This window comes from Medicago truncatula, chromosome 1 (genome assembly GCF_003473485.1).
Source record: "Medicago truncatula cultivar Jemalong A17 chromosome 1, MtrunA17r5.0-ANR, whole genome shotgun sequence".
Classification (NCBI taxonomy): domain Eukaryota; kingdom Viridiplantae; phylum Streptophyta; class Magnoliopsida; order Fabales; family Fabaceae; genus Medicago; species Medicago truncatula.
The window spans coordinates 14,075,452-14,089,219 of NC_053042.1; the positions used below are offsets into that span (position 1 = coordinate 14,075,452).

At 31.4% G+C, this 13,768-nt stretch overlaps 1 protein-coding gene across 1 annotated transcript; it reads right to left on the bottom strand.

Moving 5' to 3' along the window:
* Positions 1 to 1,746: 1,746 nt before the first annotated feature.
* Positions 1,747 to 4,978, bottom strand: LOC25482814 (endoglucanase 15). Its single transcript, XM_013611412.1, has 6 exons — positions 4,781 to 4,978; positions 3,538 to 3,951; positions 3,077 to 3,163; positions 2,556 to 2,708; positions 2,163 to 2,444; positions 1,747 to 2,061 (listed from the first exon to the last, which is right to left on the bottom strand). The coding sequence occupies exons 1-6, from the start codon at positions 4,976 to 4,978 to the stop codon at positions 1,747 to 1,749; spliced, it is 1,449 nt and encodes a 482-aa protein (XP_013466866.1).
* Between the last annotated feature and the right edge of the window lie 8,790 nt (positions 4,979 to 13,768).

Below are 13,768 nucleotides of genomic sequence, written 5' to 3' on the forward strand. Positions count from 1 at the left end.
ACTCATAAACGGTCGTGGATGACATCTACGGAAAGCAGATTGTTGTATCTAATTTTAGTGTTATAATTAGTAATTGTGTACACCTACTATGTACTGATCTTATAAACTCTAATGTGAGTTTCATTAGGAGACAAACAAACGAAGTTGCACATAACTTAGTTAAGTCGGCTCTGTTGCAAGCTAGTTTCCGTATTCATTCCAACACCCATCTTATATTGAATTCTCTCTATTATAAATGAAATACATTAAGCTTGTTTCTTTAAGAAAAAATCAGATCCATATATTAGACGGTCCTATCGTTGAATATACATATTGGACGGTCCCTAAAGAACCCTCGTCAATTTACCAATCTATATTTTTTACAACAAAATCAATATTCCGAAAACAATATCGTAGTATATAAGGAAATTTTCCTCATTAATTCATCCCGTAAATAATTCGAATCACACTATATATAAGGAGGTTTTTTCTTATATAGGAATATAATATTTGACCCATCAATCCTCTAAAAAAATATTTGACCCATTAATAAACATAATTCTATTTCTTTTGACAAAATAAACATAGTTTCTATTAAAAATATATATTATTGGTATATAAGGAAAATTTCCTTTTTTTAGAGAGAGAAAAATTTCCTTTTTGTCAAAAGAGAGATATAGAGAGAATTATTTTGAACCAAACATATATTTAATTAAAGTATTTCTCATCTCAAAAAAGACAAATACTTATTTTTTTTTTATTATAAATCCTAGCCCTTGATTTTTTTTTTGTCATATATCTTACATCCATGATCCTAAATGAGCTAGACTAAGCATACATGAACTCCTATTTATGACTTTGATGGTTTCATATTCATTGTTTCACAAGTTGATGAATTACGCAAACTACTCAATGTAGCATAACATATACCACCCAACATTAATGCCACAGCTTAAAATACACCCGGATTTTAAACAACTATTCATAAATAAAAATATTTTAATGTCACTATCCCCGTGAGTTTAGCTCAGTTGGTAGGGATATTGCATATTATATGCAGGAGCCGGGGTTCGAATCCCGGACACTCCACTTCTCCACAATTAAATTGTGTGAGCTCTAGCCACTAGGCTACTTGACAAAAAAATAAATATATTTTAATGTCACTTGCTCCATTCATTTTTTTCACTTTAAAAATTGACTTTGTGGAATTTTTGACGTTCTTATTATGTCAAAGTATATTATGTAAAATAGAAATTATTTGCTTAGAAAACTCTATCCTAGAAGCCAGACATGCAATAATTAGTTGAAATGAAAATATGATGTAAACCAAACCCATTGATATCTTTAAGTTGAGGAAACAGAGTTTACCATATGTTATTGTTTTATTAATAATTGCAAGAAACATTTTTACTATCATAAGAAAATCTTAGTTCAGCCAAACTGACATCGAAAAAATCGAACGAAATCTTAAAAATGAGCACACTCTCGGGTCCAAACTCTTGAGTCAATACCATCGGACCAACCAAGTGGGCTAAGCTTTGCCATATGTAATTGTTTTGTTACAAGAATTGTTTTCTTTACGATGAAAAGATATTAAAGATCTCGTACAAAATTGTACACATAATTAAGCAAAATAATAGAAAATAAAAGTGTGAAATTTTTTTATGAGCCACCATTATAGTGAAATACTTCGATTAATAGATGAATTAAATAGATGTTTCATGCTAAACTACAATTAGCATTAGTAGAGTAACTAGTAATAAAAATTTAAGCTAGATAAGCAAGAACACCAACTAAAGGTGCAACAGAAACAGTAGTTGGTTCTCCTAATTGGTAGTCATTTCTATTATCCGTAAAATCATCATTTTGATCTGGACTCACAATTGCTCCTTCTAATGTATTAGGGTTTGGTGCATTTTTATTGAACCATTTTTCAAAGCCATCTTTGCATCCTAATGGTGAACTATCTTGCTTGATTGATATAATTGAAGCTCCTCTATGATGAATTTGTTGTGGATAATTTGATCCATATCCCACCATGTAACTCATCTGTTTTGGATTAGAACCCAATATGTAGTCCACCTATAATGTTGTGTCCACGGAAAAAAAAAAATAGTGAATTAAACATCGAACATATGAATGTTCGTCACAAAGTATTAATAGATGATGATGGATTGAATTACCTGAGCTTGAACAAGAGAAGTGAGATCAGAAGGACTGACAACACCACTATTACATTGAAGGGAAGCTTGTTTTGTAGATAAATATTGAGAATAAGTGGACATTGCAAATGTAGCAGTTGAAACATATTGATTATTACCCCATGGCTGAAACCATAACAAACCTCCTGGTGTTTTCTGAAAATTTTGAGTTGATTTTTGTGCACATGAACATATGAATTGTTCTGCATTTGCTTTGTATTGAGTCCAAATACCTGAAGACTCCACTGTCCCATCTAAAACAAGCTACATGATCGACGCAATATAACAGAATAATTAAGTAGTAATAAAAACATTAAAAATATCAAAATTTTCTAATTAGCTTTAGGAAGATGAATGCTATTGAGTTATATATACCTTTGCAGCAAGAATCTGTGCACCAAGATACTTGTCATCCCAACTAAACATTGTTCTAGCACCTCCATTGTCGCCTGCTCCTCCAAGGTAATCGAGGTATTTTTTCAAGTTTGTAGCGTGGTAAAGCCATGCTGCTGCCCATAGTAATTCATCCTGTTTGTACAAAATAAATTCCAAATTCTATAAGGCTCAAATGGAAGTGTTGTCTTTCAAACATTATATTATATATGGTGTTTAAGGTTGCATCATATCCTTATTTAATTTATTTTTTCTTCTTCTAACTCACAATGATTATAAACTTTAACCCTCAATATGCACCTCAAGGGTATCTCTACGATTTAGTCAATTGAGACTGCTACAAAACTAGTATTTGAATCATTAGGACATCTAGTATTTTATTGTTGCCAATCATTCTAACCACAACAAATTAAACATCAATCAAAATTCTTTTACAAATTGTTCGTTTTTTTGCACTTTCATAATTTGTTTAATATAGAAGTTCAAAGGATTAAGTAGATCACCTTATATCCACTACTGGAATATGTTTTTGCTGCTGGTGGGATACTATTGTGGTATAAGCCTTGGTTATTGTTTGCAAAATCAAACAGCTGCAAGAAAAAGAAAAAATAAATTTTCACCAAACAAAAAATATAATAATCTATTTATAGTTTTTTATTTAATTCTAATTACAAAAATACTATATACACCTTATTTAATTTTTTTTTCCTATTGACAATATAAAAATTTTTTTTTTTAACTAAAACTTAAAATTGAAATAAAAAGTTGATATATATTTTCTATTCAAAATAAAATTTAAATAGTTGACACATTATATAAACAAATGGTGTGTGTGAGTGTTGTAAAGTTCGTGGTATCGAGTTTGACTCTAACAGAACCTTGCATATATTATGCATTGTCTCTACTAACTGAGCTATGCTCGCGAGGACAACTATTAGTGATATAACAAAACATAAAACTATACTTGTGTCGCATGAACTAGCATTTTGGAGGCATAATCATTGTCCACAGATTGAAAAGCAATGGAAGCAGCAGCCAAAGCAGCAGCAGTTTCAGCAGCAAGATCAGAGCCAGGATGTTGTTCATCAATCTTATAAGAATTTCTAGGTGTTGACATATCCTCTGGTCTTTGCCAACATTGATGATCTGAATCAGGATCACCAATTTCTCCATACAAAACATTTGGTTGTTGATGTGCTTTCATCAAGTAGTCTGTTCCCCATTTTATGGCTGCTAATGCATTTGTAAGCTCATTCTTTTTTCCAAGTTGGTCTTTAAACTCTATTGTGCTCCATGATAGCATTGTTGTTGTAAATGCCATTGGAAAACCTAGCTTCAAATTGTCTCCAGCATCATAATATCCTCCAACTAGGTCAATCTGCACATGTATATAACATTTATAATTCGTCTAAATTTATGTATAGTAACTTGTATTTCAATTTGTTTTGGTGACTTAGGGTATCTCTTGATATATTAGATTCATTTAAGGCAATGATCTCTCCCTACGTACACTTTTACAAACACTTTTACAAATTTCTTGGTCACGGATCTAACTCCTAATCACATACTCACGAGATCTGATTATCTTTCACTCATGTCACACCATGCTAGTAATGTGTGATGTAACAAGTATAAGATTTGGTTATAAAAACGAGTATAAGATTTGCAATACTCATAAGTCTATCAAACCAACGCAATTAATTAATAGAAGAATGAAAATTTTATATAACAATTAAAATTTATGTATTTGAATAAAATGTTTCTTATGTTTTTTTTTTATTCATGAAATTTATTAATGACCAAGAGGATAGAGATCGGCACGACAATGCAAAGAGCGCACCATATACAAGCGGAACATAAAAAAAAAAAAAAATCGTACATCAAAACACCAATAAAGACACCCTCCAAACCTACTGCCAAAAGTAACAAAATAAAAAATAAAAACTAATCACCAAAATCAAAGCCCTAAGTTTTAGTTTGAATTCTTGAATAAAACATTTCTTTTAGAAAACATGATATCTCATACAGCCCTAGGAAGTTAGAAACCTGATACATGAAAAAGGTTCATTTTTTATTTCTAAATTGTGGACTAACTGAAATATGGATCTGGTTCAAAAAAAAATACTTCCACTAATCTTCTGCATTTTCGTTATGAAATGGAGGAGAATTCAAAGGTGTAAAAAGGTATATATATTGATATATCTTACCCCAGCATCTTGGCCATCTTTAAGTGCAGAATCTCCTCTCCAAGTTACTCTCTGGTTAGAAGGCAACACACCTGAACGTTGTCCCTCAAAAAACAACAAACTTTTTGTAAGTGCTGTTCCATAATCAGCACAAGCAACATTATGAATCAGAGAAAAACAACAAAGGAGAATGAAAATGAAAACATTGTTTAGTGACATTTTGAGGGATAACTATGATCAAAACAAAAGGAGACAATATGTTTTGGTACTAAAATTCTTGAGATCATAGAGACTAATTTATAGTACGATAAGCGGTTACATATTCCAATTTCCGATTCACCAAATAATTCGAAATACTAATTACGAATATTAATTATAATATCTTCCAAATTAAATTAAATTACTAAATGGAGAAAGGAATAATACGTACGTATACTAATTCCTTTTTTTTTTTTTGAGGAATCGTATACTACTTGATATGTATACTCCACTGTTTTTAGTAATATTTTATATGCTTTATTATATCAATCAATTCACACGTGCCGTAATTCTTAGATCGGATACCGAGTTTTAAAAAAAATAAAATAAAAATTCACACGTGCCGTATATTTTTTTAAGTGTTTTTGTTTTCTTTTTTGTTAAAAATAATTTGTTTTGCTAATCATCCGGTTCCTATGGTAAGTAAAGTCTAGTTAAAAAAAAAAATAGCCAAGAATTCGTTTTAGATGAGACTTATTAACCACTTAAGCACTATTACTTGATTAAAAGAAATTATTTTGTTATCAAATAACACTTTTTTTAATTGATTATTTAATAATAATCAGATATTCTTGCAAGTTCTTTTTTTTTTTTTTTTGGGTACAAATCTTACAAGTTCTATAAGCAACATGATCGGATTATTTTTTTTCTCAATTAGAGAGTTTAAGATTTCCCTTCAGTATTCTAATTCTAATTAAATAACCGCGTTAATCTAATATGGACCATCAAAAACAATTTATAGGAAAATTTCAATATTCCAAAAACAATGTTGTAGTATGTAACTATATAAGGAAATTTTCCTCATTAATTCATCCCGTAAATAATCGGAATATAATATTTGACCCATCAATCCTCTAAAAAAATATTTGACCCATTAATAAACATAATTCTATTAAAAATATATATTATTAGTATATAAGGAAAATTTTCTTTGCAAAAAATTAATATCATATACTATACGTACCGAAGTTTCTTTTTCCTTTTTCCCTTACTCTTTCTAAAATCAGAATATAATATTTGACCCATCAATCACCCATTATTAAACATAATTCTATTCCCTGAAAAAAACATAATTCTATTAACAAAATAAATTCACGTATAAAAAAAACATAATATATTATTATTCAAAAAAAAGTGTAGACACATTTCGATCTCCCACAATTTTTAAGTAGTGTATTTCAATCCTTGAGAAACTATAATCATATTTTAGTCTTCGATATTTTTATACTGGATACAACTCAGTCACTCTTATATAAGGAATTGACTAATTTGTCCTATAAATAAAAAAAGAAAGAAAGACTAATCTATTCCTGTTAATTTAAGTTTAATTTTTGTTAGGAAATGTATCGGGTCGCAAGTCCTCATGAGCTTAGCTCAGTTGTTGGTATGAATAATGCATAAAATATGCAAGGTTCGGGGTTCAAACCTCGACCACCACAAAAAAAAAAAAAAAAATTGTAAATTGCCAAATTTAAAAAAAAAAATGTTGAATAAAGGGTCAAATTAATTCTTCACTCTTATTATTATTATTATTGTTTTTTTTTCTTCGGAAAACTCTTATTATTATTCTTGCACCCAAAATAAATTAATTATTCTTTTTTTTTTTTGTGGTGATCGAGTTCGAACCCCGGACCTTATATATTATTATGCATCGTCCATATCAACTAAGCTAAGCTCATGAGGACTAAATTAATTATTTTGATGCAATTAAAAGAATTCCTTAATTCACATTTATTATTGTTTGCATGACTTATTTTTAAAGAAAAAAAAACTTCAACGTAAAAAAAAAAGACTTATTTTTAAAGAAGCTATACTTTCTCGTTTTTTTTTTTGTGGTCGGGGCTTGAACCCCAGACCTTGTATATATTATGGATTGCTCTTATGAACTAAACTAAGCTCACGATGACACTTTCTCAATTTTTTTTTCCTTAAAAAAACTGAGAAATTAAAGTTTCTTTAAAAATAAGTCATGCAAACACATCTGAATTGATAGCTAAAACGATAATATTATGCAGAGGTCGAAGTTCGTACTTTATCGGAGTTCGAACTTCATACTTTCTATTTATCCATTTTAAAATGTAGTAGCTTCATACATACAAAAAATTAACTGGGAAATCATAGCTAAAATTTATGTGATCACTTCCACCCGCTTGATTTTTTGGTTACAAAAATTTAAAGTGAGAGGATGTTACCGCATCTTATCCGATTGATTATGTACAAATAGCTTTTTATGGTTTTTTTTTTATTTTTTTTATAACTAATTTAGTTGCAAAATTCGCACATATAAGGTACCGAAGATGGATAAAGTTGAACCTACACTCTAATATATCATATGCTTTAGTTAATTATTTTTTTTATAAGGAACTATTATTTATTGTCCTCATGAACTTAGCTCAGTTGATATAGACAATGCATAATATATGCAATTCGGGGTTCGACCCCCGCCAAAAAAAAAAAAAAAAGACTATAGGATTGTTGAGTTTGCTCCGCCAAATTATGTTCCTTCCAACATTGTTTACTAGAAATAATTCAGATACATACAATACAACAAGATTATAAGAAAATATGAAGGAATATCCTTTCTTAACATGGGTGCTCCACCAAATTGTTGAGTATGCTCCCCAATATCATTGGGCCAACAAAAGAAACTCCTACCCATCCAACAATAAGATTTCAAATAGACCTAGAAAAATTGCAACCAAGGAAAAGATGATTAATAGTTTTCTCCTTTCTGCATCATCTCGGAGTATAGTATGAACCGAAAGACACCACTTCACGATGAATAAGATTATCATTGGTTGGGATCCTTTTATTTAAAATTCTCCAAATAAATAACAACACTTTTAGAGGCACTACTTTATAACAGACTAAATGTAAATGAATCTCACTGTTGGGCTGCTCAGTTCGAGTAAGAACAGATAAACATCTTTGATTGAGTAAGTATCGATAGAGTTATGTAACCAGATGCATTTATCAGCAATATTTTCTGGTACAAAAATGTTATCTAACAAAGAAAAACATTGTTCCAATTGATCCTCCTCCCATGCAAAAATACGCATTCTCCAACGCCACCCTTGCCTATTTACCCTCCATCCACGCTTCTTCATCTCTGCTACACTTGCACTATTATCAACTCAAAGATCGAACAAACCATAAATTGAGACCATAAACACCTTCGTCCAACCACGAATCACTTTAAAATGAAGTATTCTCTCCATTACATACAATCTTCCCCACCGCTTCCTTAAACAAACTCTCTTCGACTTCCTCCACCTTTCATCGATTCCACATAAATCCTTCCACCACCCTGACACCTATCTACCACCTCTCCTAATACGCCCCTCTTCCACCACATATTCAGCAGCTTGAAATTTGAACCACAATCCTTCCTAATCAACATACAACACCATCTCCCTAACAACACCAAATTATTTCCCTTAACCTCATCACTCCGAACCACCGTAATCCCTAGTAGAGAAAACTTAATCTTTGTGTAACCAATAAATTTTTCGATGAGTTTAACATCACATTCAATTCTTCCGCAACTAAAAGAAATAAAAAGAGTGATAAAGGATCCCCCTGGTCGAGACCCCTACATGATATAAATTCCTATGTATGGCTTCAATTGAGAAAAATCTACGCATTTGCTATACTGGCCAATTATGTAATCCAACACCATTTAGGCGAAAAACCCGTCTATACCATAACCGCCTCTAAATAGCCTCACTAAACAACGTCATAGTCCTTTTCAAAATCTACTTTAAACAATATAAGCCTCTTATCCCTTTTCTTAGCATCATCTACCATCTCTTTAGCAATAACAATACCATCCAGAACCTACCCACCCATAACAAAAGTGGACTAAGCTTCTTAAATCACACTACCAATGACCAACTTTAATCTATTGGATGAGATTTTAGCCAACATTTTCTACATACATTAAACAAGTAATATTGGTCGTAAATCATATAGCTTCTGAGTGAAATCCAGTTTAGGTATCAAAGGCGTAAACATACATTTAGAACCTTTTACCAACTTGTTGTCAATATAAAAGTCATAAATAAATATAATAATATATGCTTTAATTAAGGTCGACCCAAAAATCCTTGATGAAACTAAAATTACCCTCTTTACCTCTTCATCGCCAAATAGAACCTTAAAGTTAAGCTACATCCACAAAACTAAGAGAGTTAAGCTTTGTTTGGAAGAGAAAAGAAAGTAGAAGAAAATATTAAGAGGAAAGATTGTTGAAGGAATGAAAGTAAGTGGAAAGTTAAATGATTTTTTTGGTTGTTTGCTATGAATGAAAGTGACTAGATTATGAGAGGAAAGAAAGATATATATTTAATAAAAGACATAACTATCCTTTATATATGTATATATTATTCATAGGATAAACATTAATTTGATTATTATTTTGTTTTTGTAATTAATTAATGTTTTAAAAACAATTGTCACTGCACCAATAATATATATATAAAATTGTTTACGAAAGAATAACATAAAAAACGAAAAACAAGTGATGTTGTTATCCAAAAGCCAAAATAAAAATGACATGCAAAAATGTAAATGGGAAGAGAGAAGGGTAGTTATGTCATTTCAGTGCATTGAAATTTTCTACGTTGCTTTCTTTGCAGTACTGGACGGAAAGCTTTCAATCCATGAGCCCCACATAAACTCATCATTTCTTTCCTCACAGACAGTAAACCAAACGATGGAGGGCACCAATTTTGAAAAACTTTCCATTATATTGATATCCGTCCTCCCTCAATCTTTAGAACCAAGCAATGTCTTAAAGTTAAAAATTTTCATACATGATCTCAGTAAAAGAACTTATTGTAAGTGGTTGTCAAAGTGATTGAAAACCGCTTCTTTAACAATATGAACACCTTAAATTTTCTTGTCATCAACCTCACCTTCGATAATTGTGTTACCTCGTCTTCTATTTGACATCATGATGAGTAAATTTAGCAAATGTACTATATATCTCATCAAGTAAAAATATTTATAAAATTTCATCTCCACAAGGATTGTAAATTGCGTACTTGCTCCACAGGGGGTTGCTGATGACAATAAATCATATAGGGTTTTGAGTAATCGTTTAGTGGAAATTAAGAATAAAAACACGTAGCTTATATTTGTTTTAGTCGAGTCTTGTAAAGAAACCATTCAAAAATTCATGAAAGGACAAAAGGATGGAAAAAACCTAGAAGCCATGGAAATCAACATAAACCAGATAAATATGTGATTGAGCTACACTTTTTCAAGTTTATTGCAAATGATTATTAGGGCATAGTCGTTATAGACGTTCTGGTGAGAAGAAATGTAGCAAGGAATGAAGATATCAAGGAGTCAACTTATGCCTAACTCGCATCACGGTAATATGATTGGAAATCAAAGTGACCACTTCTGCTAATCTCACATCGCGGGTTGTGAGCCCCGCATCACGAGATAAAGCGACATGACATATAGGATAATCTTTAACTACCTTACATCGCGAACTAATTTCCATAAAACGTATAGAAATGGACGCATATAAATACGGAACCCCTAGGTCAGTAGAAAAACACCTTTTGACGAGTAGACGAAGGTCGAAACATGATTTCGGAAGAATAGCGACAAGAGCCATTCGAAAGCCAATGATTCATCAATCAGTGATACTTTTCTCATGTTTCTTATTCATATGTAGTTATATGTGTTTAGAAATTATGAGTAGCTAAATCCTCCCTAGGTTAGAGTATGAAAGAGGAACTTCCCTGTAATTATTAGTTCATGTAGCTTTAAATGATTCCATGAGTTTTAGTCAATTAGTTTGCTATTTTATCTCGGCAATATTGTTCTTAATGGTTTTTATGCGTTCATTGATTGTCATAAATTGATATAGGTCATAATGATTATTAACCCTAACTTTATGGATTGACATATTTTAATCGTTAATTATTGATTACATTTATACGTAAACTAATAATAATTGTTACTTACTTTGGCGCTCTTAAACCTTCATTGGTTAGGGCTCACGAAGACATTAGGGAGCAATAACAAATGAAGATAGTTAGTGACCAAGATATTGACCCAACAATTTGTTCGAAGGTGTTGAAATCAAGTAATCAGTGTATTTATAGTTTGTAGTTACTCAGATAATTCAAGGAAGATAGTATGACATGACCTAGTCACTTTCTCACTCTTAAGGAAACAAAACCAATCATATTGCCAAGTGAAAAACCCCCCATCTATCTTAAAGAGCCTAATCATAATTGCAATCATGAAGTTGAAACTAGACAATCTCTGTGGAGACAAACTCTTTTGGCACACTAATAAACTTGCTAGTATTATTACTTGTCGACACACTAATAAACTTGCTAGTACTTTGTCATCAAGTTTTTGGCATCGTACGTTGACGGGAATTGATGATTCATTTCAATAAAACAATAGTGACGTTGTTTAAGATACTAGTTCTAATTTTTATTTTGTATATATATATATATATATATATATATATAGGTAGCCCCTAATATGGACCCTTTTTTTAAGGTGCACCCATGCTCCTTCTTATATTACCGGTAATAGTATGTAGGTGTATGCATAGTTTACCCTTCTATTAAGCACAACAAATTAAATAATAACATGTCATCAATTTTTTAAAATAACATAAAATCAAAAGTTGAAACTTGAAATTCAAGGTCACATATTCTCTCTCTCCACCATTGTTTCTGTAGATGCCGCTTTACCTTACATCTTATGATAATTCTCAAATTGTTCTTAAATCTTTTACCTAACTTAAGAAAAACCTGAACACAAACCAAACTTTAATGTCTATGGACTATTCAAATGGATGCCCAAACCATATCCCTGAACTTTCTCCATTATAACAGTCTCATTGAGACACACAGGTTCCATAGTGATGGTAATCAAATTCCTAGTTTAATTTTAAATTTGTTTCGTAATCTTCATAATTTAAATAATTAACTTCACCTACTTCTGATTATGACACAAATATATCAATTATGTTTATGTGAAAAAAATAGGAAAATGGATGTTAGTCACCAAGGCAGTTAAGCAGGTAGAAGGGAAAATAGGAAAAATTGTTCCTAGACTGGAATAGCAAGGACGATGAAGTTTTGTGGTGAATGAAAACAAGATTTTATGCAATCAATCTTATCCTAATTCTAGATCGTGAATGAACCAAAGGATTACACAATAAATTAAAAAAAAAATTGGTTAGTTTTGTCATTTGAACAATGTTCCAAGTAGTATGAATGAAAAGTATGTATATATACCTGCTATTGCCAGTCATGTAGGAAGGAGCATGGGTGGACCTTAAAAAGGGGGGTCCATATTAGGGCTCCCCATATATATATATATATATATTGAATTTTAATCTTTTTAATTATTTTTTCATTTTTTAGTAACTTTATTATAATTGAGAGGGTTGCATGTGCAAATTGGAAGGATGTGAAATAACTCAAATTCGTGGAAGAAAAAGAGATGGAAAAAGCTAATACTTCATGACAACCACCCAAGCGTACCTTCAAAGACTTTGGCAGAAGGACCGACAAGAGGCAGATTACTCATGGATTTCAACCAGCCTACATAAAATGACTCCAACTTTGACCACATCGATGTTGCGGTAGGTTCCTTCGCGACATCCCTCAAAATTTTATCTCTGAGGCACAAGACAATGCCACTCATAGCCCTGTCCATCATCTCGGTCTTCTTCGCTTGTAACATGGTGATCGAAAATACACCTTCACCCTTTAACGCTTTCTCATACTTTTGTTGTATCAACAACACTTGCATCTTTACCTTCCATAACCCAAAATAATTATCTTCGGTAAACTTCTCAATATCCCACTTCGTACTCATGATACCTAATTATCAACTTGATCCTTGTGCCCCACGGTGGACGCCAATTGTTGTGAATTTGTTAAAAAATCACACCAATAAAAACTTGATGTGTGAAGCAAATTAACCAAGCAAATAATATCAATGTGGATGACAATTATAAACACAAGCAAAAATAAAAATAAAAATAGTTAGAGATGGGAGAAGAAGGAGAACAAAAGAGAATTTGTTTACCCAGTTCGGTCAAATACTGACCTACGTACTTTGGGGGGGAGAGAGCAGCTCTCCGTTCCACTGTAATTTTTGAGTAACTTTACAAAAGATTCCAAAGGGTTACAAGAAAGAGAGCAGCTCTCCGTTCCACTGTAATTTTTGAGTAACTTTACAAAAGATTCCAAAGGGTTATAAGAATCAGTCTTCAAACCTAATTCTACCCAAAGTCCCGAATCTCTTTTTGTGACCAAGAAACTCAATCCTAATTGTGTTTGTTTAAGGTGAATCAAGAGGGATTCGTTCTCAATCCTAGTGTTTGTTGCCAAGAGAAATCTCTACAAACCCTAGTTATGTTGCTGACTTCTAATCCTTGTTTTTCCTCTACTTCTACAGGATAAAAATATAACTCATAAATTTGGAACGAATATCATGCGGAAGATACTTTTTTTTCCTCCTTCAGCGCAAAATATATTTGCATCAAATATTCCTTTTAAAAATATATTTGCATCAAATCTTCCTTCATACGATACAAAAATATATTTACTATCTATAAATATATTTTCAGCAACAATATTCTAGAAACACAAAATATATTTGAAACAAATCTTTCATATTTTTAGCGACAATATTCTCCATCCATCAATTTTTGAGTCAATTTTGATGTGAATGAATGAATAAACTGGCTGCAAACTCACG